This window comes from Camelus ferus, chromosome 8 (assembly GCF_009834535.1).
Source record: "Camelus ferus isolate YT-003-E chromosome 8, BCGSAC_Cfer_1.0, whole genome shotgun sequence".
Taxonomy (NCBI): domain Eukaryota; kingdom Metazoa; phylum Chordata; class Mammalia; order Artiodactyla; family Camelidae; genus Camelus; species Camelus ferus.
The window spans coordinates 24,847,895-24,875,763 of NC_045703.1; the positions used below are offsets into that span (position 1 = coordinate 24,847,895).

Here is a 27,869-nt window from a genome sequence, read left to right on the forward strand (position 1 = left end):
CCTAGGACCCTTGACACCAAGGTCATAGAACCAGGATGAGAACCCAAGACTTCTGTGCATTTGGTAGGTGCCTGCTCACTGTTCCCTGAACACGCTCAAGCTTTCCTTCTGACGTGTTAACATCCCCTACCCTCCTTTCTGCTAGTTGAAGTTATATCTAAACAGTGATCAAAAGTTACCATAAACAGAATTTACTCCTCAAATTCTGTGATCTCTCCCTCTTATGAACAATGCCTACTCCAGTGTGAGTTTCTTAATGAATGAAAGGTGTTTCCCATTCATTTCTTTAGCTGTCACCACCCCATCTCCAACCCAGGCACAAGGCCTGAAGACAAGTGCACAATAGATGTTGGCTCCTTGGTGTTAAAGAAATATGTCTGATCATCAGGTTTTGTATAATATCTATTTCTCTTATTCTAATATGTGCATTTTTCACAATTTAATATTGTCAGGATTCATCTTATCATCATTGGTGTGCTATAATTTAATTAGCAGCATTTTTTTTCTTAGATATGAGTACATAAGATACGGGTGCATCTTACATTTGATGGTGTCTTAGATTCAGTGAAATAAAGTATCATTCAAGCATCTCTGATAACAATTATGTTTACTCCTCTGTCCTCCTGTCTCTAAGGTGATTGTTCCATGTCTGCATTGCTCAAAAGTTCCTGTTTTCTACTCCTACTGCGTTGCCTCCTTACCTCATTTAATTTTCTATTTGTCTCGAGTAGAGTCAGATTATTACACTGCAGTAAGGCTGTGCTAAATCCTGGCGTCATTGCTTCATGGCCCCACATGATAAAATGCTGTTTACAATTCTGAATGTTTGCTATAGAGTGAACTCAAGCTCACTATACAAGCTAGTTAAATACATCTTTTTTTTTTTTTTAGTATAAGTACACCATAATTTATGAGTCTCAATTTATGAAGACAATGCAGTTCAGAAGCAGAGTAGTGTTGGAATTAAATAAGACAACCAAAGCAATGTGATGTATTTAACAACACTGTAATTATCATTTTTTGAGCATCACTGTGGCCTAAGAGAGTATCCAGACAGTTAAGGTTTCTAAACATGTCCAGATGCCTTGTGCCATCCCATTTCTTTGCTTACTTACTTTCATTCTTCATTTATTTATGAAGCTGGGAGATCCGCTGGTCTTGGGCCAGGCAACCCCATGGAAGGGAAGCTGTCCTCATTAGCACTGGCATGGAGGGGAGGGGACCTGCCGTGACCCCCAGTGTGGTAGAAATAGCTGGACTGTTACCTCCTGTTCCTGTAGCCCAGGACCCAGCCAAAACCGATGGCTTGTCCTTCGAACTCTATACTCCGCAATCCTGACAGTCCCTGCCTCTTTTATGCCTTTGCTCAGGCCAGTCCTTTCATCCAGAGCAGCAGTGTCTAATAGGACTCTCTGTGGTTGTGGAAATGTTCTATAGATCCATGCTATCCACACTTGAGCTGTGTGTGGCCAGTGCAATGTGGCAAGAATGGAGTTTTAAATTTAATTTACTTTAACTAACCTAAATTTAAGTAGATACATGACCAGTGGCTACCGTATTGGACAGCACAAATCTAGCATGTACTTTTCTACATGTGCACCCAACATGAACATTTCTCCTCCAAATCTGTAACCTTCAAGGGGCAGCTCAGAGGCTCCAGGGGATCCAGTCTTCCACTGAAAGTCATTCTTTCCTTCTTCAGAATTCCCTTTACACTTTGAACCATTTTTATTGCACTTAACGCCTTTCAATGTATAAATAATTGTATATCATATCCTCTACCAGTCCTTTCTCTGAGAGTTGTATAAGAATAAGACTATCTCCTTTTCTTAATTTGCACACCCCCATACCTAGTGCAGGGATGTTTTAAAATGTTTGTTGCATGAATCTTAACAGCAGCACAGTAATTAACATTAACAATGAGAAATTGACAAGGGTTGCTGGGCAGTAAAGGGTTAACTGTGCCAGAAGAAAGGTTTGGGCCTTCCTTGGCCACCAGCTCCTGGGAGGTAACTTCTAAACTCTTGGAATGCCCTATCTGATAGGAGGGTCTTTGTTTACCTGGGGGCTACAGCCGTGCCAGATGGTCTAGGCTAACGATTTATGATGATGGGGGCCTTGGGCTATGAGTTATCAGCTCAACCTCTGGAGGAGCTGGAGACTAAGGTCAGACATACTAGCAGTCAGCTGTGTCTAGATGACCAACCCCCAGTAAAAACTCTGTACACCTTGATGTATTTGGGTGATGTTTCCCTGGTTGGCAATACTCAGTGCACATTGTCACACATCATTGCTGAGAAAAATAAGCACTGGCACAGGGTGGGTGCTCAATATTTAATGAATGGTTGAATGGATGGACGAATGATGTCCTCTAATATTGCAAAATCATGGGAGTTGCCAGACTCAGGTCAGATCAGATCAGACCCAGGCCGAATCATTTCCTGTCTGGGATCCAAGATTTTTTTCTTTCCTAGGTAGGCACTTAGTCCAGGTGTAGGGTTTACAGGTACTTTAATTCCTATTTTGAACCTAACTTCCTGTCTCCCATCCAGAATGCCCTAAGCTTGCCGTTCATTTTCCCCTTCCCTTTACAACTGAATCTTAGGCTTCATACAGGTCTCAGAATGTTCGTCTGGGAGGTATTTGAGTCTTTTTTTTTTTTTTTTAATTGGAGAGGGGCTCTCGTGAAGCTATTCACACCCAGGAACAGAAGAAGACAGTCCCAGAGAGGCATGAAGTGGGACACAACACAGCATGAATGATCATCAAGCCCATGAGGTCTGGGGAAGGGCAGCTGGGGGGCTCCTGGGCTCCTCCAGGAGCGAGGATGCTGCTCCACTTGGTCCCGGAGCTGCTGCTCTGTCTGTGAGGGAACACAGTCAGCAGTTCCTTGTGTGGGCGGCTGGCCAGACCTCATCGATGTCTAGGCCCTTTCCCAGGCACAGCCTCAGAACCCCTAGGCAAACACTGACCAATAAATTAAGTTGAAAAATATGTAAGAGGCCGGGAATATCAACCGGGAGTATTTGTCAATGGCGTGGGTGTTCTGGAAGATGCGACGACCCATCTGGCCCTTCAGAAGCCCCTTCTTCCTGGAGGAGTTGGATTCATTGCTCAGGGCCAGGTGGACCACTATTTTGTCTTGCCTTTCTTCTTCTGTGAGAATGTGGCTTCGTGGGTACCCTGCCAGGCTGTTGGCCTCAGACTCACTGTAGCTTCCATCCAGCGTCATGGTTCTTGAGGGAAGCATTCCACACATGCAAGGGAACTGCAGGTGGCAAACACAAGCGGGCATGTCAGGTAGGTTCAGTCCTGTGAGGGGGCAGAGGAGGCAGCCTGGGCTGAGAGTAAAGCCCGTGGCTACTCAGAACCAGCCAAAGGCAGGACTAGAAGCATCTCCAAAGATCACTTTGTCCAACGAGTCTTCACCCTGGCTGCATAGTAAAAATCACTTGGGGGGCTCTTTAAATGGCCATGCCCAGGTGATTAATTTATTAATTAATCTAAGGCTCCCAGGTGATTCTACTACACAGCCAGGGTCCAGAACCACTGATTTAGTTCAAATGTCCTCAAATGCAGAGGCAAAGACTAAGACCAAGACAGAGGATATACAATCATCCTGAGAGCACACAGCTAGTGTCAGAGTCAGGACTTTAAACCCACGCATTCTGGAATCTAAAAAAAAAAGACAAATGAACTTATTTACAAAACAGAAACAGACTCACAGTCATAGAAAACAAACTTACGGTTACCGGCAGGGAAGGGGGTGGGAAGGAATAAATTAGGAGTTTAAGATTTGCAGATATTAAAATGCAAAAAATAGATAAACAACAAGTTCATGCTGTATAGCACAGGGAACTATATTCTATATCTTGAAGTAACTTAAGGTGAAAAAGAATATGAAAATGAATGTATGTATGTTCATGTATGACTGAAGCATTGTGCTGTACACCAGAAACTGACTATACCTCAATAAAAATACATTAAAAATAAATAAATAAAAATAAATAAATAAACCCACGCAGTCTGAGTCCAGTCACGGGCCCCCACTTCTGTGTGTATGAATCCAAAGCTGATTAGGGAAGAGCATGTCCTTACTCTAAAGAGTTACATTTAAGAATAAAGGGCATGGTGCCTGTCATGTATTTTTAAATGGTTCAACTGTGCCATCAAAAATATGTTTCTATGAGAAAAAGCTCACACAAAAATGGCAAAATGGTAACAATGTTGGATGGAGGGGCGAGGTGTATGAATATGCATTATTCTATTTTTTTCAACTGTTTCTGCAAGTCTGAAAATGTTTATAAGAAATTATAAGTTGGAGGGAAGGAAATGGTTTTGCTTAACTCCTCCTCACAATTTGAGTCAGCAAAGCTGGCGCCGGTTTACAGTTGGTTCATGAGCTCATATTTGTTGGATGAAGGCTTTGCTATATTTTGAACGACTCTATACAGGAAAGTCCAATGGATGATAAATCCAAAGTATTTAAAGATAATCCAAAGGCATTTGATCAACATAGCAGATTAGTGAAAACTTAAACAAGAATTCACAGGTTTGTGTTTGGTCGGTGTTGGCCAAAAGCGTGACGCCTGCCTGATCCAGCCAGCTGAACTTGGGTTTATTCTTCTCAACCTTTTGGCTTTAATATGTTCCTAACCTGGCTCTCAGCCCCGCAGTGCTTCTGTTTTTCCATCTGGGAAAGTGAAATAATGATATTTCACACCCTGTCTCTTTCACACCCTACTGTCATGGGTCTTGAAATACGCAGATGGATACCAGGAAACTTTAGAATGCAAAAACAGATGAATGATTTTACGTCAAATCAGAATTAATTGAAGTATTTTTACGTATGAAAGAATCTTCTGTGGCTTGGGGAGCTATTGTTTTTTAAATCAGGCATGATTGTTTCATTATTATTTCTATGTCTTGTCCCATCAGCCACAATAATTAAGTAGCACATTAATACATTCCTAGAATAATTAACTCATGGATTTTAAGGATAAAAGGTCAGTAAGAGGTCATCTATTCAAGTCTTTGCATCTAGATATAATCACACCCAAACTTTGATGAAATGGGAGAGATTGGTATATTATTCAGGAATTTTTTTTTTAAGACACTGGTCTCTACTTCTTTTCCTTGCTCTAAACTGAAATTTTTTCTGCTAAAATGAAAACAAATTTTTCTCTTAAGGTTTTGAGTTAGAATCAGGAAATGCCAAAAATTATGAAAAATCTCTAATTTTCACATCAACTTGTTTCTAAGAAAAGTTGAGTGGCTCCTGGCACACTGGACAGGTCTGGATAGACAGCCAGAGAATTCGAGCACATGCAGGCGAAGCAGACCCCGTGTTCCCAAACTCCCCCTGCAGCTTCAACCCAAAGCAGTGCGGGAACCACATCTGAGCCAGGATAAACGAGCAGGCTGTTCAGCAGAGCAGAAGTCCAACTTCAGTGAGCATCAGTATCGCCTGGGAGCTGGCCAGCAATGCCAGTGCCAGGGTACCATCTCCAGAGATTCTGAATTAGTAGGTCTGGGGTGCAGCCCCAGAATCTTCATCTTTAGTAGGCTGAGAAGGTGAAGCTAGGCCAGGAACCTCTGGTCTCCCACTTTAGGAACCTCAGCTCCACTGGGGGCTACAAAAATGGTCCTGAATAGTGGTTTCTCTGTGGGGCAATGCAAGAGAGATTTTGTGTCTTCCCACTAGTCCATCCTCCAGCCACCACACCTTCTCAGACTTAAATCGTCTGGTGACAGGTTAATGAACTGCCCAAGTACAAGTTATGCATGGTCAATGGTTCACGGGCCCGTATTTGCCAGATGAAGGCATTGCTATTTTTTGAACAGCTCTACATAGGAGAATCTAACAGATTATAAATCAAAAATGTTTAACTATAATCCAACGGCATTTGCTGATGGTCAACGTATAGATTATTGAAAATTTGAATGAATACTCAAATGCTGAAACAAAGAAGTTTTGAAGATAATTTAAAATATAAATTCTTAAAACAATCTAGTATACTTGAAGATAATGTGGAAATATTTAACAGGTACAATGTGGGCATTAAAAGACTATTTTGGGAGGTCGGTAGCTCAAGTGGTAGAGCGCATGCTTAGCATGCACGAGGTCCTGGGTTCAATCTCCAGCACCTCCATTAAAATAAATAAAGAGAAATCCTAATTACCCCCCCCCCAAAATTTAAAAGACTACCTTTGAAAAGGCAACATATCCTCTATTCCTAAAATTTAAAGCTCCCTTATGCTAAGCAGCTCTCAGCCACCTAGACGTGCATAAATATGGGGTTTTCATGTGCCCTGATCTCTACCCTTGTTAGAGCACTCATTTTGATTAGTGCAATGATTAGCAAGGATTTGGTAACAAGTTGGCATTTTATTTCTTAACTATATTAAAACGAGCCTGCATAGGAATAGAATAGACTTTCCCTCTCCACCCAGGCACACTGGCCTGAATTCCCCATTTGCTTTCTACGCCACAGTACAGTTCAGTACAGAGCAGTACGGTATAGATTGCATACTATTTCCAGTGAGTCTAAAGGCTAAAGTTGTGCGTGCCTAGATTTTTCACTGATAAACACAGGAACTTTTTATTCTGGAACTTTCCCCTCATCTGCTCATAAGACATGGAAGCAATTTCCCTAGACATATTCAGTAATAAGTGATACTTCATGTGTGCCTGGAACCACACAGTTTCAAAACAACTTCCATATACATTATCTCATCTGACCCTTACAATAACCCTGGGAGGGAGGGGGCGGGGGCCGGAGTCAGAGTTTGGTTATACTTTTTTTTTTTAACAGATGAGGAAACATCAGTGGCAGAGTTGGGTCTAAGAACCCAAGTCATCCTGCTGTTTGTCCCGAGACTTACTACTTTCTGGGATCCTTTGTGGTAGAAGCTGGAACCTACTCTAAAATCAGTCTCCTCCTTTTGCACAAATACCTCTTTTTCCTCCATGCAGCCCCCTCCCCGACTCTCATCCAACCAGCAGCACTGGCTCCGACAAGGATGTGAATGAAACTTCTCTCACCTTCTCCTGCAGCTTCCTCTCCTTCCTCTCCTGCACAGTGGTCAGGTAGTTGACGGCTGCGTACTCCAGCACCGAGAGGAACACGAACACGAAGCTGACCCAGAGGTAGATGTCCACCGCCTTGATGTAGGAGACGCGGGGCATGGAGGCGTTCACGCCGGTGATGATGGTGGACATGGTCAGCACCGTGGTGATCCCTGCAACATCCAGCTCTCGTTCAGCCACTGACAAGGATACACAGCTGCCCCACGTTTCACCAGGTCATCATTTTACATTCTCTCCCTCAAATCTAACAAGAAGTCCCCAAGGCACATTGCCACTTCGTAGAGGTGTGAGGATCTGGCGAGCGAGCCACCTGTCTCCTTTCACTCCAGCCCCATTGGGGGCCTGGGTGTCTGTGATGTGGCTGCCCAGATCAGGGGTGCTTCACAAAGGACCTGCTCAGACGTGGAATATAAAACTGCAACTAAAGGATACCTCAAAAGGAACCTGCTCAAACCTCAAGGAAAGAACACATACCCACCCCCCATCTAAGTCAGGGAAGACTGGAAATTCCATGGTGTCTTTCATGTTCCTTATTCTCCGTGCCTTGCTGGTTAAATCCTCATGTCTCAGGGCCCAGCCTGATTTTGTCCAAACTGACAATGATGTGTTGCAAACACTCACTCTGGAATTCAGGGTCTGCAAAGGACTAGACCACAGCTCCGGGGAGTGCAGCCCTCTCCTTCTCAGAAATTATGAAATATGAGCCCTGCTCCCAAACTCTGTGTCTAAATAAGGCCAACAAACAAAGTTTTTGTATTTACAGAGTAAGTTTGGGCACTTGTAGAATTGTCTTATTTATCAAAGCACTGAGCTCTGGTACTGCCGGTGGTGGGAGTAATGCCCCAAACAGACACTGTCTTTCTGAAATGGTTCCAGCAAAGTTGATGTAGTTGGAGCTCCCTGTGGCTTTCACAGTGAGTCTGGGAAACAGATGACAGCATGTGAATGGAAAGCAAGAGGCAGGAGGGAACTTAGCTCCTAGTGACTCTGACAGCCCTCAGTTGAGAACCCTGAATAATGATATCACTATTTCTTTTCAACTGAAAAGCTGAAAAACCACCCTGCCACACCTTATCCAATGCTTTTACCCAGTGAGACTCTGGCGGGCACGGCTCTGCGGTCGATCCAGAAGGACACCCAGGACAGCATGACCATCAGGGTGGCAGGGAAGTAGGTTTGGAGCAAGAAGAAGAAGATGTGGCGACGTAACGTGAAGTTAATGTACAGACGGTTGTACCAGCCTGGGGGGCACAGGAAGGAGAGAGAACACACATCATAGCCACTCAGCTCCTTCATAAAACACACTTTATTCAGGGAATCATAAATGCCTCAGGCATGCCCCTGGAACCTTACCATTCCTCTATTAAGTGGAAGTGAGAAAAACCATGGAAGAGAGTGATGCCGTGATAACCCACACTATGTGGATGCGTCCATCTCAAGACTCATCGGCCCCTGTCCTATACATAACGGGAGCCCCTTGAGAAGGCCGTTTAAGACTCTCGTTACTCAGACTGTGACACCGGGCCCAGAAGCATCGCCATGACTTGGTTGCTTGTTAGAAATGCAGACTCTTGGGCCCCACCCCAGATCTCCTGAATCAGAACTTCCATTTAACACTCCTCCCCACGTGGTTCATATACAGATTAAAGCTTGAGATGCATGGATTTAACAACTCCCTTTGGAGTTCTTTACGGGGGAGAGTGAGTGTGAAGTTAAAATACCAAGCTAAGCACAACACTGCATTTAGGAACAGAGGGAACCATCACAGGTTTATGATCAATGCTTTAGCTGCACCTTGGTGTTCTTTGTAAGGAAAAAGTATGCACGGAGGAGTTGAAAGGAAAGGGACAATGATGGAAGGAAAAGGAAAAGGCAGGATAAGCTTGCAACGACTAAGGCTGAAAGTAAAAGGTGGACTTGGCAACAGGAACTGGAACACTTGGCATGCAGGACAGTTACAGTGCGACAGTCATAACTGTTCCAGAAAGTGATTGCAGAGGAGCTGCAGACTGAATGTGTGTCCTCCCTAAATTTACATGTCAAAACCTCAGAATAGCATGTAAACTCTGACCCCACTTTTGTAAAATTACATAATTAAAGCAAAATGTCTGCAAGGCGTTTGCTGAATTGTTCAGAATGACTCCCTCTGGCCATGGGATTTCAGTGCTCAGCAACTTTTTAAAATCTCTGCTTTTAAGTGCTGTCTGTGTGTTGTTAGACTAGGCATTATCATAATGATAAAAAGTTATTTGGACTGAAAGAGGGAAAGCTTAAGGCTGAAGAATTCTAATGTGTTTTCTTCCACATTTGAATCAGACTGTGGCAAAAGTTAGGTACCAGTGCTGCTGTAGAAGGCCAGTCTGGACGTGGTGTGAAATTTCTGAATCAGAAACTGAGACAGGGAGATCTTCTCATCTGTTTTCAGGGATTCGTCCCCATTCTTCCAATACAGCATCAGATCTTCATCCGTGTATGCATCTTTGGGGGAGAGGAAAATAAGTTAATTTGACTCCTTTTCTTCTGAAGCAGGGTGGAGCCACAGGGCAATCCTGCACCAGCCTAGGAGTAAACAGGCCTTCACGCTGGCAGGCTGTGCCTGGTCTCATGGTTACTAAAATGGCACAAAGAGGAAATAAGGCAAAGATTTGCCGAAAGGAGTACGGATACTTACAGCTTTCCAGCTCCAAAGAACAGGTCTGGGAGTCCAGGGGAAAGTGGCTGAAGTCCATGTTGCACATGGCAGTGACCGTAATCCTAGAACCCACAAAACATGTCAGCTGGTGCAGTGAGTTATTGGCTCACATGCCTGCCTGGAGTAAGAACGCAGATACAACCAAGAGCAGCTGCCTCCTCACATCTGCTTCAGAAGTTTGGAAACCCAGATATCTATCTAAGTTGCGGAACCTTAACTTTTAGAGTTTCGTCTTCTGTAGATGAAGCTGTTTGCTCAGCCCAGATCCCAGCTACCGGGGCTGTCAGCTGTGGATGGCCCACACCTGCCCCCTTCCCTGGGCATTGCCCTCAGCCAACAAGCCGCCTTCCCCAGAGATGCCTGGAGGTTATGCCCCACCTCCCCAGCCCCCGCTCAAAGCAGTTAACATCTCATTCTGGCAGACTGCACAAACAGGCCTGGGGGCTGTGGCGTAAGACTGCGTCATCACGCACATGAGCTCGGAAGCCAGTCTGCACTGGCACTCAAGAAACAGTAGTTATTGTTATTGTCTTGATGTTTATTACCAGTAAGCTTGGGTCATAGTCTCTCAGGGGTGGAGGGTACAAAGAAGGTCATTGTCTCTCTCAATTCATTCGGGCTCAATTAGTCTCCCAACCCAAGCTTAAGATCCTCGATGACAGGGAAGTCATGACCACTACGGTGGCCGTTTCATCTTTAGAGAAATCTAATTATCATCAGAAGGTTCAGACCTTCCCAGGTAGCCCACAGACCCAACTCCAGTGACAGAGTCTTCAGGGCCAAAGGAACAGAGCATGCATAGACTTTTTTTTTTTTAATAGAGGGTTTTTTTTGTTGTGGTTTTTAAAACAAGACTTGACTAGCTAATTCATTCAGCAAATACTGTTTTCTCACCTCCTGAGAAAATCACAGTTCAGCTCTGACGATCCAGTGGTACATCATTAAAACCATGCCCGGCATAGTCCACACACATGAGAATGGCACTGGACACAGGGACAGTGGCCCCATGGACAGTTACCTCATGCTGTACAGCACCTGCCCATCCGGGAACACCCTCAGCATGATGTTGTCTGTGGTGGTGTCGTGGATGAATGACCTTTTGGAGTGAACAAAGAAGACATCGGGGACCCAGATCTTCTTCACCAGCCGGCCGTCGAAGGTCATGCTCTTGTTGCTGGTGCTGGGGAAGGCCAGCCGCTCATCCTTCCAGTAATGCCGCAGGTACAAGGTCATGGTGAAGTCCTGGGAGAACCAGGGTGAGACCGGACAGAATCAGCATACAGAGCTCTCTTCCTTACAGTAGACCCTCCATCCCCCACTGTGATGGACACTGCAGGCTCAGCCTCCAGAGTCAGAGGTGACAGTTTTGCAGCACTGCAGGACCACGGGCGAGGCACTGATGCTATTGCCCCAGGAAAGAGAATGGTGAGGGGAGGGTATAGGTCAGCGGTAGAGCGCATGCTTAGCATACACAAGGTCCTGGGTTCAATCCCCAGTACCTCCTCTAAAAATAAACAGACATAATGACCTTCACCCACCAAAAAAAAGAAGGAAAGAAAGAAAGAGAATGGCTCGTTTTCATGCCTCGTGAGGTTGGAGCCCGGGCTGTTGCGCAGCCCGTCCTTCAGGCTCTGCACATGAACCACTGCTGTGATGCCCACTGCCTGGCCAGGGGGTCAGCAGGGTAGGATTTCCCCAAAGCCCTTCTTTCTCTCATTTAGACCTTTGCACACATTTGGCTAACCATTCAATTCAACTTAGCAGATGCTTCTAGAAACCCAGATAATCAAGTGTCCCATGTAGGAGGGTTTCTACCATCAGACTTATAAGATCTTTGAAGGCAGAATTGTACCCTGTCCACCATCAAAGCTCCGGACCCTAGTTTAGTCTGGCAAGGCACAATAGTAGATGCTCGATAAATATTTGCAGGTTGGGAAAATGGGGGGAATGAACGATGAGATGACGGGCAGCTGCATACCTAGGATAATTTCAGCCTGAAGGCTTGTCCTGTTAAAAAGCGCCTTAACCCAAGAGTGTAGCCCTTATGCTGTAGCCAGGGCTAAGACACAAGTGCACATGAGTAAGTCCCTTCCCAAAGAGCTTCTGCTGGGAGCCGGTGAAGGAAGGATGGAAGGATGCAAGCGGTGGCAGGTTCAGAGCGTAGTGCCCACCTTGAGCCTACCAACCACACCCAGACACCCCTGTTGTCCTGCAGGGTCCGCCTGTGGAGGGGAGCACTGCCCCACCCGCCCACCTCTTCCAGCCCCCTTCCCTCCATTTTGGATGCTTCTCTTTCAGTTTGCAAACTCCCTGTTTCTTCTGCCTCAGAGACCCACATACACACTCTTGCTCGGCCCTCCCATGGCTGTCAAGTCTCAGCTGAAACGATGGTTCTTTGGAGAACCTTTCATCCACCTGAACTTGCTGGGCCTTGCCAGACAATGAGAAGGGAGCTTTGCTCCCAGCAGGCATTGGTGATCAGAGACCTGCAGAATTTCCAAGTGAACAGGTCCACCTTCTGTGCTCCTCCAAGTGGGGTTCATCCGACCCCTCACATCACTTGAGGAGTGTGTTGAAAATGGAAGGGACTAAGCCTCACTCCCAGAGACTGAATCAGGAAGCCTGGGATGCGGGTCTGCAGTTCACCAACCCCTCAGGTTACTTTTACCCACGAAGCTTGGGAATCCCTGTTCTAGATTTTACTGCACCTGGGCCAACCTCTAAGTCCCAGTTTTAGCCCCTCCAGTTCCTGGCTCCGCCCACCTGCCTTGCCCAACCTGACCGACCCAAGATATCACAGGACCTCAGCCACACAATCCCACGCTGGAGCTGCCCACCAAGGGCACCACGTACCATGTCCACCTCTGAGATGCTGTCCAGGCTCTCCACCTGCACATCCATGCCCACCGGGATAGCAGGGCCTGCAGAAGGGCGAAGACAGCTAGTTAAGGTGCATTCCTCTCTAGCACTGGGCTGGGAGACAGCCCCAGCCCCCTTCCCCAGGGAGCCTGAGTGGAGCAGGGCTGAGGCAGTGGCTTAGAATTCCATGAGGGTTTTCTTGCCACTTCCTGACATATTGGGTGTCTGAACTTTCTCCATGAGGGCAGGGACTGTGTCTACCTCAAGTGCATTTCCTAAGGCAATGTGGGTGGTTTTATCCATGCTTGTTGCACGAGTGGACGAGCTGGATTGCTACTTTCTATATTCCAGGGCTGTCTCCACAGGGCAGAGGAACATTAGTTGCTCTAGTGCTGGAGTGTAGGCCTTGGTCATTCGTTCTAGAAAGGACAGAAAGAGCCTCTGACGCAGGGTTGGTGCACCAGCACACCCAGGGTGGATTCATTCATCATTTGAACTATACCTAAGGTACCTAACAGACAGCTGGGGTACTGCCCTCTAGAAGACTTCAACCTGGTATAAGACAAGATCTTCTGTGTACACGCTTAGATCACAGAGAAAGCAACAGTGTATGAGATTCTGAAATCCTTTCAGGACGTGTCAGATGAGAAGTACCAGAATACATAGCACAGAAGCTTGGCACTCAATTTTATCTGACCCACAACAAGGTTTCTAATACTGTGTTTATCTGTGGGTCCTGTTTTACTTCTTGGGCTGGGTGACAACCATTGATAAATTCACTTTGTGATAACTTTGTGGGCTGAAAACTTATGCAGTTGACCCTTGAACATCACAAGTTTGAACTGCACAAGTCCAATTAGACATGGATTTTTTTCCAATAAATATGTTGGAAACATTTTTGGAGATTTACAACAATTTGAAAAAACTCATGGATGAACCACAGAGCCTAGAAATATTAAAAAAAATTTTAAGTTAGGTTCATCATAAATGCATAAAATATACATAGATACTAGTCGATCATCACATAGGCAGAAGGTGAGTGGTATTTCATACAAAAGTAATGATGTGTTAGTTTTCCTACTGGTTAATAACTTTGCATCCAAAGAATTACAATACCATAAAAGATGCCTGTCTCCTAACCGGAGTAACTATATATCAGATTATCATCGCAGGTAAGTGGCTTTTAAAAAATATAAGAACATTTCCAATGCTGTATTATGAAATGACTGTGATACAGTATGCACGATTTCTCCTCACAAACAGAGGGGAAACCTCAGGCCTCTAGATGCTCTCCTAACCGGGACACACCACCGAACCAGGCAGCTGGGAGCTTAGACAAGATATTTTTGTTTCAACTGATCCCTGGGATTATTAGGGAGCTGCTAAATTTTTAATCTTTTCTTTTTCCAGACTGAAAAGGTCATCCAAGGGGTATACCATCTTAGGCAAATTCCTCTCTATCGATTATTTTAACATGTGAGTTCACAGGGAAGCCCCTCTTTGAGAAACAAGTTAGGAAGAGAAGACAGAGATGGGAACACATACCCCACAAGTGTTGAGGGACAGCTCGTTCGCAAGGCCTGCTGAGTGTGCAGGGGTGGGAAGGAGGGGATGTAAGCCTGGGTCAGGGGCCTGGCATACAGCTGCCTCCTCCGAGGACAGCGGGCTCTGTTATTCACACAGGGTCACCTATGTGCTGTCTGCCAGCCTCCTTCCTCAGAGGCACATCCACCCCCTGGCCAGTGCCCCCTATCCAAGAATGAGGTGCTGGGCAGAGTGGAGACCATCCGGAGCACCTGCCAAGAAGACTTCTTGGCTTTAAACCATCTCCAGATGCTCCCAGGGGTGAGGGATTATACCAACCATTGGACCCCAGGTGGTGAGAAGCCTCCTCCTGTGATGGTCCCATCTGGCCTGCCAGGACTCTGGGATTTGCAAAGCTTCTTCCATGTATGTACCTCACCGTGTGCTCTCCTTGCCCTATTTCATCCAAGTGACTTCTAGACATCCAGGAAAGTCCTGCAAGGGCAAAAAGGTGCCCAGAGGACCAACCGCCTTAGGGGAGGAGGTTAGAAAGAAGGAAGAGCACCCCCACCCTTTGCTTTGGTGACTGAGATCTTGACAGCTGATGTGTAAGAGTCTCGGATCTTATTGTGCCTGCTGGAGGTGACACCTCCTTCGCCTGCAATCAGGGCTCTTCCCTGCCTCAGAAGCTTACTCAGGCAGAATCAGGGGACTGTCCTGATCTCCCACACTCTGGGGGACCTTGCTGATGGGCTCAGCAGCTGGAGAGATCAGGGTACAGGAAGTCTAGTTCGCTCCCCCTAGACCCCAGGCTCTTCTGTAAACTGAAGGTCCTGACCAGGTGATTGATTGCTCGGGCTCCTGCCAGCAACAGCAGACTCCGTTAGAAAGTTACAATGGGGCAGGGGGAGGGGGAGGGTACAGCTTAGTGGTAGAGTGTATGCTCAGCATGTGTGAGGCCCTGGGTTCAATCCCCAGTACCTCCATTAAAAATAATAATAATAAACTTAATTACCCACCCCTCAAAAAAGAAAATTACAATGCATTATTCAGAGGATCACCCAGATAAACACAGCTGCCCCACAAAACTGTTCATTGAGGCAGGGCGATGTTACTTTTGAGGGCCCTGGGTACTTTTGCCCTCCTGGGCCCTTCCACCATAAAAAATTATACACAGATGTAGAAAACAAACTTCTGGTGCCAGGGAGAAGAAGGGTGGGGAGGGATATATTGGGAGTTCGGGATTTGCAAATACTAACTACTATATATAAAATAGATAAACAACAAATCCTACTGTATAATGCAGGGAACTATATTCAATACCTTGTAGTAACATATAATGAAAAAAGATATGAAAAGGAATATGCGTATGTTCATGTGTGACTGAAACATTATGCTGTACACCAGAAACTGAGACAGCATTGTAAACCAACTGTATTTCAATCAAAAGGGGAAGAAATCATATTTTACAAGTGTGTTGGTCTAAAGATGAATATGTTAATATTATCTATTAACATTTCTTCTACCTAAAATTTTGGTTTTTTCTTCTGACTTTAAATTAGATTAAAATATTTTCAGCGTATTGGTTGTGAATCCTACTCTACCTAATGATTATGTGGGCCGTGCACTGGGGGATGTGTGGGTCAAGGGGGCAGAAGGGAAACCCAGCTAGGAGGCAGGGCCGACTCAGCAGCTGTGTGACCTAGGCCACTCACCTTACCTCTCTGTGCCTCAGTTTCCCCATCAGGGCCTCACGCTAGTATCTACTTCACGGAGTTGTTGTGAGGACTGAAGTGAGATTGTGTCTGTAAGGACCCCAATTAGAATGGTGCCTGGCACAGAAATCACTAGAAAAGTGTTCGTGGTCCTTGGTGCTATTGTTTGTCATCCTTGCTCTGGCCACCTCGCTGACTCTCTGCATCTTACCTGACCCTCTACAAGAAAAGCAAAGGGGGACTTCCTGCTTACAGGACGTTTGCTTGGACCTCCTGGAGCACGTAAAGCTATTTTAGAGCAGCTTATCCAGGCAAACATTATTGAATTTCAGAAAATTCCTCGGTGGCATTACCCAAAACGAGGCCTCCAGGACGCCAGAACTCCCAGGGAGATGGTGGCCTCCTGGCCTGAGCTCCTGGTGAGCAAGTCTCTGGGCAGGAAAAAGAGGTGGAGACTGTCATCTGTCACCTGCTTTCTCCTCCTCCTCAGCAGGTGTCAGAGCTCAGGGAACTGAGTGGGAGGTTTTGAGTCCTTTTAAAAAAGGGAAGGCCTCTGGGATAAATTAATGTCTTAATTCCCTCTCAGTCACACAAGAGGGAGGCCTGACAGCTGGATTTTTCTAAGGGACCGTGAACCCATATGTGCCAGGGGCTTTACATACATTATCTCGTCTAATCCGGACAGCCACCCCAGATGGATGGATTACTATCCTCATTTCACCAACCAGCAAGCAGAGGCTCAGAGAGGGTCAGTGACTAGCGCACAAGTCACCCCTACTCCTTCCTGCCGCCGCAGGCACCTCAGAGAAGTTCAAGAGCAGAGGTAAAGGGGACACGATAGCCTGCCTGGGTCTCTCTGGCCAGGGCCCATCGGCGGCCGCGCTCCCAGCTTCAGTGCCCCACATGCACAAGGGGGCCATCAGCCCCGTGCCTCATGCATTCTGCTCTTTTCTTCCCTCTCCCTGCCTGGTGGGAGCAGATGGCAGGCTCCTTTCCTGCCCCACTACCCCCACCCCATGGCATTTCTCCAGTTCCTGAAAGGGACATCCACTGGCATGCCACCCCTCCCTGACCCCCAAACACGGAGGCTCCTTTGGCAGCAAATCTGCAAGGGGGCTTTGTAATGGGTTAAACTGATGCTACGTTGGCAAGCAGGTGGCCCCCTCAGAACCCCCTAATTCCCAGCCAGGCAGAGGCCAGCAGAGCAGGGGAGCCGGCTTCTGTGGGAGACACCCCACCCCCCTAGCTTGCTCTTATTTTTTTAGGAAAGGACAGTTGGCAGCTGCAGGGCTGGTCCTTCCTGAGTGTAAACGCTGTCAGCTCCTTTTCAGCTCACAGCCCCTCCACTGACTGCCTTCCAGCTCTTTTCTCCTGGGGAGGATTAGTGACTCCGAGCAAACGGGGCTTCTCTGGGTGTGAGTGGGAAAATCAGGGCCCCCCAAGGAGGGCTGTGCCTGAGGGACCTGACGGAACAGCAGCAGCAGGCAGCTCCGGGGCCAGGTCCCAGAGGGCCGAGGGGAGGACACAGTCCTACCTCCAAAGGCGGGCCTCATAGTGAAGTCATGGTCATCCACTCTGAGAAGCGGCTGAGGTTTTCCATTTGGGATTTTGGTCATGTCGAAGTTCTTCTTATGTAGGTGACTGCAAAGGCAGCAAGAAACAGTTTTCATCAGCCCACCGCAGCCTTGTGCAAGACGATTTGGGGAGATTGCTCCCTGAAGGACCTACCCACTGGGCACCTTTTCCCCATCCTACCATCTCCTCCCCTGAAGGGAGGTCGAGATATAGGATTCCCTCTACTTGCCCTCACCACGCAGGCCTTTGCAAACAGGCTGACCTGAGGACCTGGCCCTTCCAGAAGTAGATCCCTCCCGTCAGGGCACCATTCTACCTTGGCAATAATTTTTTCTCTAATGGAGGTACTGAGGATTGAACCCAGGATCTCGTGCATGCTAAGCAGGCACTCTACCACTGAGCTATGCCCACCCCGCTACCTTGGCAAGTTTTTAATTGTCTTGCCAAAAGTTATGATTGGATGACCAAGGGTTGGGCTGAAGGGTGGAGAATTACAATGACTTTTTTTTCTTTCCTTTTTAAATATTTCTTTGATGTTGTTATAATATTGGGTTTGTGATAAATAAAATGTCTGAGACAAATGTAGTTAAAGTTTTAAAATGCTGGCTTTATCCTAGCTGGACCTGTGCTCCATCCAGTTGGCAGCAGTCTGCAGAGTCCACCTTGGTGGGGAAAGCCTCAACCCCTGGGAGAACAGGTCACAGCCAGTGGGTGTCAAGGCCACAGTGGGGCTCAGAGGTGCTCTGACATCCAGCCAGGTGGTAGCCCAGCCGGAGCCCAAGTCAGCAGACGTGGTTCCCTCTCCTTTAACCCAGAGGACACAGGAGTCATTTTCCCTTCCTTCTCGTTCACACTCGTCTTTCCAGATTGTTTTCTTTTTCCCCACCAAACCATACATCATCTTAAAGCAGTCAAATTCAAAGCATTCTAAAGCAATATTCTACTGACAGGATTATCACTAAACAAGAATAAGAAAGAGGGGAGGGTGAAAGAGAGGGAGAGGAAGGAAGGAAGAAGGCAGGCAGGCTTTTTGAACATTAGCGTCTGACAGGATGTGAGCTCTAATTCTTGACAGAAGAAAATAACCTTATAAGAAGTCAGTGTTACTATAGTATCTGTCACATGTAGGCTGTTGAAAGTTTTAGAAACAAATGAAGATTTGGTTTTTCAAGTGTTGTTTGGTTGTTTATATATACGCCTATTTACTCTCCGTATTCTTACCACACTTCATTTATTTTTTAGAAAAACAAGCATATTTCCTGTTTAAACTCTGAAAGAGGAAAGTGACGTATTTCCTGTCTTGAAGACCTGTTCTTTGAGACATCTTCCTCTGAAATCCTTCTTAACTTTCATTCTCTACCAGCTCTGCCCAGATGGTATCGTCTGATGGGAGCTCTAAAGCTGTGCTGATCAAGAAATTACTCACTAGGCACATGGGGCTGTTTCAATTTAAGATAATCAAGATTAAGTAAAATTAGTATTCAGTTCCTCAGTTACGCGAGCCATACTTATGTGCTCAAGGGCCATGTGTGGCTGGTGGTTACTACACTGGACAGTGCAGATATATGACATTTCTACAACTGTAAAAAGTTTTGTTATTAGGGCTGGTCTAAAGGTTAACCTGGGGGAAGGGTATAGCTCAGTGGCAGAGCTCGTGCTTAACTCTTAGAGCTCATGGTTCAATCCCCAGGACCTCCACTAAAAAAAAAGATAAAATAAATTTAAAAAAATTTTTTTAAATAAATAAATAAAGGTTGACCTGTCCCTTCAACCACCCTCCCTACCCAAGGAGCAGATTCCCCGGTGAGCTGGGCCTTCCCACCTTACAGTCTGACTCCTGGAGCCCCCTGGCCCAGCTCCTCACAGCTCCAGACCCTCCTGCTTCTGGGAGGCCTCTGGCATCACCTATCTTTCTCTCTGTTCAGTTCCTCCAGTCAGTCTTGGGGATGTCAGCATCCACACTATAGGGGAGCAGAACTAGCCACCCTAAAATGTGTCTCTTTGGCATGTGGATTATTTCCAGCTGAAATAACCAAGGTCCAAAAGACCCAGGAAGAAACTTTGACCTCCTTCCTAACCGCTTAAAAGAATTTCTGTAGCGGGCCTATTCTGGAATAGAGCCATCCCCAGAGTTATCTGCAAAGAGTAGGGGCCAGGTATGGTGGAGGAGACTCTCCACATGGCCTAGAGATCAGTACTCTACGTCCCACTGTTTCTGCTAGTGGGTAGGGGGAGAGGGGCAGCGGCAAACCACTGGTTTACCAAACATCTGCATGTGAATTGCCTTCCTCCCCTTTGAAGTCCTAAACCACTCCTCCCAACATCCTCTTTTGTCTCTAGTGGAAGATGGTATTTAAGGTGAGGGTTTCACCGTTTGGGTGAATTCCTCAGTTTTCCTAGGTCTCTCCCATGGATACAGGTTATTAAACTTTTGTTTGATTTTTCTCCTGTTAATCTGGCTCATGTCAATTTCATTCTTAGAGCAGCCAGAAGAACTTAGCAGGACAGAGGAAAATTTCTTCCACCCAGACAGTATGGGCAGCCATCCTGCACTCTGGTTGCACAAGTCTTCAATTCCTGGACTCAAATTTATTTGCTCAACACATCTCTACGGGGCACCTACTCTGACCAAACATGGCTCACTCAAGTCATGGGGAAACATATATTCACTGCCCCTATAGAGTTGATAACCTAGGGCGGGAGCTAGATGATAAACAAGTGCATAGGTAAATAATGTAATTTCAGAAAGTGCTAAGTGCCAATAAAAATATAACAAAGCAGAGTAAGGAATAAGAGAGAGATGAGTTGGTGTGGAAGGTGGTCAGGGAAGTCTTCTGAGCCCTGGAGAGGGTGTGGGAGCCATGAGAAGGTCTGAAGAAAGTGTTCTGAGAATGGAATAGCAAGTGCAAATGTCCTGAGGTGAGTCTGGCTTGCTTGAGGAACAGTAAGAAAACCAATGAGCGTAGAATAAGGAAAAGGAAAGCAGTAAGAAAGGAGGTGGGAGACAAGGCCAGGGACTAGATAATGAGACCCTCGGAGGAATTCTGAGCAGGGGAGTCACAAGGTCTGATTTGGGACCTGAGAAGTACTCTTGGCTCCTGTGTGGAGGAGACTGAGGAGGACAGAGCAGAAACAGGAAACCATTAGGAGACTTGGTGAGGCAGTGTGTGGGGGTGTGCATAGAGAAGTGATCAGATCTGAGGGAGGTGGAAAGGCCTTGCTGATGGGTCAGGTGAGGGGTATGAGGGGAACAGAGAGGCAAGATGGCCCAGGTTTATGACTTCAGCGCCTGGATGAATGGTGAGGACGTTCACTGAGATGGTAACGGGGGAGTGGCATGTTTGTGGGGAGGATGGTACCTCAGCTTCTGAAGAGCCATCTTGATTTCCCGATGCCTGAGAGACACCAGGCGAGACACCAGGTAGAAAGTGCAGACAGGGTGGGGGCAACTCAGAAGGCAGTAGCAGTAGCAGAATTTTCACTTCCCTCAGTCTTATAGGGGGTCACGGGGCTCTCAACAGAGGTGCCTGACCCTCCTCCTCCCTCTGACCTCTGCCCTCAAGCACCCTCGCCCGGCTTCCTCAGCCTCTCTGCTTCCCACCACTCACTCTCAGCGGCGTTCAAACTGGAGTCGAGGCCCCGTCACCTTGAACCAAAACTAAGCAGAAAATCTGTCTACACCTCACACCCCCCCTCACATAAAATTCAGTGGAAAGTGCTAGTGGGACCGTGCTGGTAGTTATACTCTTCTTTGACCTTTTCCTTTTTAATAAAACATCTCTCCTCCTTCCCCCATAAAGAAATAACTTTCCCAAAATGCTGCTGCCATGTCCTCACTCCCAAGTTCTCCCTGACCTACTTGTGCCTGAGCTGAGGCCCCACAGGTGCTCTTGCTGAGGGTCAGGGAGGACCAACTGTTAGAGCAGGCAGATAGCTAGATATGAACGGAGAAAGGGGACGCAGGCCAAACAGCAGGAACTGGGTAGAAAAGAGGGGCACGGGGCCAAATACAGGAAACCATACATCATGTAAGCACCAGGGGTCCCTGGGCAGAGAAAGTAAAGCAAGAACCTCTGGGCTGATAAGTGGTCACAACTTTTGGGGTGATGAGTGGCCCGGAGGTTGATAAAGAAGGGTGGGAAAAGGCAGGAACCTCCAGTGTCCGAATGTAGCCTTTTGCTCATTATGCTCTCTTTTCAATAAATCGCCCTTGCAGGTTAGAAGGACCCATCGTGCACCGACGCCATGACACTTCTGATCCAGACTAAATAAGGACAAAAATCCCTCCTCCCTTCAAGAAGGTGGAGTTGGGAAGAAAATCTGGGAATAGACCCCAAACTCTTCCCTCCCCAATGAATATTCTCCCCATTCATTTTTACACTCTATGTAACCAACTTGCTAAAAAAACTCAAGGCAGCCGCTCACCTGAGCCTGCCCGCTCTCCCCTTGAGAGTGTACTATCCGTCCCTTAATAAATCTCCACTTTACTTTCTTAACCTCTGTTTTGTCTCTGAATTGTTTCTGGGTTGGGGCAAGAACCTACATCTACCAGCAACACAGCCTCTGCTGGAAACTTCGTCTTCCAGGACAGGGCCCTGGTCCTCCCCAGCCTCCACTAAAGCCTCATCCTCCTTCTTAGCCTGACTCTTTTTTTTTTTTTAATTGAGGTATAGTCAAGTTTACAATGTTGTGTTAATTTCTGGTGTACATTTAGTACATATATTAATTTTCATATTACTTTTCACCATAAGCTACTACAAGCTATTGAATATATTTCCCTGTGCTACATAGTATAAACTTGTTTATCTATTTTATATATACCAGTAAGTATCTGCAAATCTCAAACTCCCAGTTTATCCCTTCCCACCCTGCTCCCCCGGGCAACCACAAGTCTGCATTCTATGTGAGTCTGTTCCTGTTTTATGTATAAGTTCATTTGCCTTTTTTTTTTTTTTTTTTTTTTTTTTAGATTCCACATATGAGTGATATATGGTATTTTTCTTTCTCTTTCTGGCTTACTTCACTTAGAATGACATTCTCCAGAGCCATCCATGTTGCTGCAAATGGCATTATTCTATCATTTTTTATGTCAGCCTGACTCTTAAATGCCAGTGTCCCCAGGACTCTGTCTCAGATGCCTTCTCTTCCCTCTCCATGCGTTCCTGGGCAGTGGCTCCAATTATCAGTCACTTGCTGACAGTTCCTGAATCTATGCCCCCTGCTCTAGACCTTTATATCCAATCGTCTAACTGAGTGTCCCCAGCTGGGGATCCTATAGGCATTTAAACGCCAGATGTCCATTGTTTGGGGACCCGCTGAGTGTGAGATGACCCAGCTGAAGGACGGGTGGGCGTTAGAGGAAACCGGAGGGAGGCAGGAGGGGTCCGGCGGAAACAGACAGACCGAGGCTACAGGGGCAAGCAGAGCCCGGACAGGCAGAGCCTTGAAGATCGTGTTAAAACTTTTATCCTTATCCAAAGGCAAAGGGAAAACACAGAGGGTGTGGGGCAATCGGAGGAAAAAGCCATGATGAGATTTGCTTTTGGACAACCCTGCTGCAGCCACACACTCCGAGGAGGAAAGGCCAATCCATGGCTTCTTCCCCTTCAGCTGGAAGGCGGGACCTAAGTCAGCTCCCTAGAAGCACGTGTGGTCATGGAGCGGCCCCTCAGAGGAGCTTCTGCCCTCTCCGGCCTCTTGCCCAAGAAGTGAAGGGTGGGCCGCCCGGCTTCCTGCACAGCGGCTGCTGATGGAGCGGTGTTCAGAAGCCCCAGCAGAGACACGCCGGGAACGCGGAGGCAGAGCTCAGCCTGAGGACTTGGCAGATCACAGACTTTAAGTAGTGAGTACAGCCGGCTCGTTCCCGGCCACCCCCACCGCCGCCACCACGCGCTGCCCAGGGAGCAAATCCCTCCGCGTCAGCAGTTTCTCCATTTAGAGGGGAGGATTGGGGAGCAGAAGTGCCAGAGTGCCAGGACCCTAGCAGGAGGGAGGGGACTGAGGTCCCAGTGCCAACACCAAGGCCCCCGAATTTTTCTTAAGAGCCCAGTTACTGGATAACTCAGGCCACTGAAATCCTGAGCTTGGGCTATTTGTGCGAACTGGATGCCCTTTGTCCATCCTTCACAGGAGATGCCGGGCGCTGTCCGCATGCCTCAGCCCTCGGACCGCAGATTCCGGGGGCCATATGTGGAGCCCAGCCCCACAGTGGGGCCACCAGAACCTCCACAGAACCTCAGACCCATCCTTGTCGAGGTGAGGGGTTTAGAGAGAAGGAAAATGTGTTCCCTGTGCCTTTGAGAAGCAGGGCTGGTGCCACCGTATTGAGGGTTACTTGGCCGCAGTAAGAACAGCAACTGTAATGACCTCGCCCCTGTAAATCGCTCCTCACTGCACAGGTCCCACGCTGCGGTCACCTCATCCTCCAGTGAGGACAGTCTCAACACCTCCCCTTCTCAATTGGAGAAATGAGATTCAGAAAGATCGGGAAACACAACCGCGCGGCCCGGGAGCATTAGAAGCAAGGTCTGAACCTGTTTCCCTGACTTTCCGACCCCTACTTCTTTTCCCAGACCCTCTGAAATGTGGGGGTCCCTGGGTCCCGCACAACTGGGGCCTTGATGCAGACAGAGGATGGCCAAGGCCAGGCAGAACCAAGGGGGCAGCAAATCAGAAGGGAAAGATGAAACGGGACCCCAGGCTCAGGACCAGCAGTGGAGAGACAGTGTTATCAGGGAAGAGCCCTGGCTCCCAGCGCCCAGAGCTTGGTGTATTTTCAGATCTCAAGGGAGAAGGGCCACTCTTGGCAGGAAAGCAATCACGTGGTCAGGAGGCTGACTTAGGCAGCAGTGCGGGGAGGAGTTGAAATAAAGCTGGGAGGCTAGGCTGAGAGGCAGGAAGAACAGAACAAAAGAGAGCCAAGAGCAAACAGGCTCACTTGGCAGCGATTCAATAAAGAGGGACACAAAGGATCAGAAAAGCGGAAGCAGTTTTGAAAAAGCAGCTGCTGGGCAGAATAACTGCTTTGTGAGGGTGTGCTGGCCAGCATGATGCAGACAGTTTACAGGTTAGAAGAGGTCCTATCAGTGTGTATGAGTATGTGTGTGACTGTGAGAAACCCTATGTGGTATATGGTGTGTGTGTGTATGACCGTCTGAGAAAAGAAGTTACTCTACAGAGAAGATAAGCTCTAAGACTGTAATGAGAAAAGGTCTGGACATTTTCTATCTATTTATTAGTATAGTTTAACTCTTGTGTCAATAATGAATGTACTTTTTAGTCAGATGCTTGGCTGAAATTTTTCACAGACAGATGCATGTAGCTCTATGATTGTCTGAGCATGTGCACTTTCTGGAACCATGTTCCCTGATGTGACATTTTCTCTATCCTTCCCCCAGCTTCTGTTCAATAATTATTTTATATTCTTTGAATGTGCATGTTTATCTTTCCATCCACTTTAACACCTCATGGGATAGACTTCAAGAAATTCTCCTCACCCCTAAGGGTAAAATTCAGTCTGTTCATAAACAGTGTGGAGTTTCCTCAAAGAACTAAAAATAGAACTATCATATGACCCAGCAATTCCACTCCTGGGTATATATCAGAAGAAAATGAAAACACTAATTAGAAACGATACATGCACCCCAAGGTTCATAGAAGCATTATTTACAATTGTAAAGATACAGAAACAAAGTGTCCATCAACAGATGAATGGATAAAGAAGATGTGGTCTATATATACAATGGAATACTACTCAGCCATAAAAAAGAATGAAATTTTGCCATTTGCAACAACATGCTAAGTGAAATAAATTGGACAGAGAAAGGCAAATAGATGATATTACTTCTATGTGGAATCTAAAGAATACAACAAACTAGTGACTATAACAAAAAAAAAAAAAAAAAGCAGACTCACAGATATAGAGAAGAAACTAGTGGTTACCAGTGGGGAGAAGGAAGGGTGGAGGGGGAAGGTAGGTAGGGGTAGGGAATTAAGAAATACAAACTACTATGTATAAAATAAATAAGCTCAAGGATGTATTGTACAGCACAGGGAATGTAGCCAATATTTCATAATAACTGTAAATGGAGTATAATCTATAAAAATTTGAATTGCTATGCTATACAGCTGAAACTAATATAACATTGTAAATCAACTATACTGCAATTAAAAATTTTTTTAAATAAATTCAATCTGTCCACCAGCTCACGCAGGTGTCTGGGAATGGGACTGTGGGTCTTCTGAGGAGTGACAGACATGCTATAACTGCCCAGGCTGCCGAGTGGAATCCCTGAGGGGCCCTGAGGGGCCCTTCCTGAAGTCCAGCACCACTGTTAGAGCATAGTCAAGTTCAGACAACTCTTTTCCTCCAGCCTGAGTAAATCAGGAGCCTACGTTCTGGTCCTGTCAAGCCACTAGAGAGCTGTGCAAATTCCTTGTGCCTTTGAGCCCACATTTTGGCATCTGTGAAATGAGTCAGTGTTTCCCCATGTGTGCTCTGTGGCATATGAATCCCACAAGGTAGTCCAAAAAAAGTTCTTTTTTTTCTTTCTTTATTATTATATTTTTTTTTTGGAGAAACACTGCATAATTTATCCCCCTCTTCAATTCAAGATTCACAATGTCTATTTGCTTAATAAAGTTCTATACATTCTGTTATAAAATCATCTATTTAGAATGGTCCAAAACAGGATTTCCTAAGCTTCTTTAACTCTGGAGCCCCCTTTTCACACACCAGCTACTCACAGTTCACAGTATTAGAACTCATGGGACTTGCTGATGATCTCTGAGGTTCAACAGCCTACGATTCTGATAGCATAACCAGGATGAGTCTTCAGAAAAGTGCCTCCTTCTGGTCATCCTGGACGATTTGTATCTGTTTGCTTTCTGACCGAGTAGAGTTAGACCCACCTGATATTCACATCTCTCAGAGCAGCAGTCTCCAAACTAGGGGCACTCCCCAGAGGGCTCAAGATGGTCTACTGGGGTGCAGGAAGTAGAGATAGTAACTCTTATCTATAGTTAGTTTATGTATAAAAATAAGGAAGCTATTAAGCTTTAATGTATTTATTTTTTTAATTTATTTTTTTCCTTTAATTAAAAAAATTTTTTTTACTTTATTACATTTTTGTTTGTTTTTGGAGGGTTTTGGGGGGGCAGTAATCAGGATTTTTTTTTTTTAATGGAGGTATTGGGGATTGAACCAAGGACCTTGCGCATGCTAAGCACACACTCTACCACTGCACTATCTATACCCTCCCCCAGGCTTTAATTTAATATACATATTTATAATAGTACATGGATGTAATTTGTGTGTGGGGGGTATATATATGTATATAGGAGGTACAGTTTCAAAAAATTGTCGCTGATAGTGGTGCTGATTAAAAAGGGAAACCAGTGACCTAGAAACTGTGCCTCAAGATGTTAGTTTATATTCCAAATCACTAGTTCATGCAATGCCTAGTAGAACGGAAAACAGACATCTCACTTAGAGTGTTGATATCTCAGCTGCTTGCTCTTTTCTTCATGCTGAACAGTCCTCATGTCTACATCAGGTCTAGAGTACCATGATTGGCACATTGGTTCAAAACAAACATGTTAAGGAACTTCAGTTTGTGATGTAAATGATACTGAGTGCAAATTCTGGGCCTAACCAGTATCTCATCATGATATGTCATTCACTGTTATCCACTGGTCTATTTCTGATAACCAAGCAAATTTCAAACACCTTTCCTAAGATTCAAAAAATGAAACCCGATACCATTATAAAAATTGTTCCCAATCAAACCATTTAAAGAAGACAACTCCCAGTTACGTTTTTTCTTAATAGTTCAAACAAAATTCCTATGTACAGTTCCCCTCCAAAAAAAAAAAAAGTCAGTGTAATTACTTAGCAGGCCATCTGTGGTCCCTACAGGACATAATCCTGAGAAACAATAGCACAATCTGAGAAGCACAGAGATGCTCTACCCACTGTCTTCAACTACCTGCCTTAAATGAAAATGCTTTGGCCGAATACAGACATCAGAATGAAAGGCTCAAACTAGTCGAGCTTTGCTTTCTCACTGCTGATGACACAACAGCCTATCTGTACCCAGAGAGAGGCTGTTTTCAGTGAAGTCAAGGTCCTGTCTACCTCCGGCTGGAAAGCAGATTCCGACAGGACGATCTAACCCCAGGTCTCCCGGGAGCTGTCCCACTGGGTGATGCTGCCGCTGCTGCCACGGTGAGTGACCTCTCTCCCCCCACCCCACCCACGACTTTACCTTGGCTTGGACGTTTCCAGCTGCCCTGTCCATCTCCTCTTCTTGGGCTTTCTGCTCTCCACGAGAACCATCAGGCAAAACAAGAACAAAATGAGTCTTGTAAAATAAGGCATTCTGTGAATGTCCGTGATGCCCCAAGCTGCTTTCCA

At 46.2% G+C, this 27,869-nt stretch overlaps 1 protein-coding gene across 1 annotated transcript; it reads right to left on the reverse strand.

The window, feature by feature from the left end:
• Positions 1-2,645: 2,645 nt before the first annotated feature.
• On the reverse strand, positions 2,646-27,848 carry GABRR2 (gamma-aminobutyric acid type A receptor subunit rho2). Its single transcript, XM_006178571.3, has 9 exons — positions 27,721-27,848; positions 17,415-17,521; positions 12,636-12,703; positions 10,801-11,024; positions 9,762-9,844; positions 9,428-9,568; positions 8,179-8,331; positions 7,046-7,242; positions 2,646-3,268 (listed from the first exon to the last, which is right to left on the reverse strand). The coding sequence occupies exons 1-9, from the start codon at positions 27,831-27,833 to the stop codon at positions 2,957-2,959; spliced, it is 1,398 nt and encodes a 465-aa protein (XP_006178633.2). The 5' UTR covers positions 27,834-27,848; the 3' UTR covers positions 2,646-2,956.
• Between the last annotated feature and the right edge of the window lie 21 nt (positions 27,849-27,869).

What these genes read in the sequence shown, in the direction of transcription:
- GABRR2 (XM_006178571.3), bottom strand. Translation starts at nt 27,833, where the DNA reads ATGCCTTATTTTACAAGACTCATTTTGTTCTTGTTTTGCCTGATGGTT. An exon ending in CAGGTGCTGTACAGCATGAG is followed by an intron (nt 9,845 to 10,800) that starts GTAACTGTCCAT and finishes TGTGGGTTCTAG; the next exon opens with GATTACGGTCACTGCCATGT. An exon ending in AGAGGAAGCTGCAGGAGAAG is followed by an intron (nt 3,269 to 7,045) that starts GTGAGAGAAGTT and finishes TGCCACCTGCAG; the next exon opens with TTCCCTTGCATGTGTGGAAT.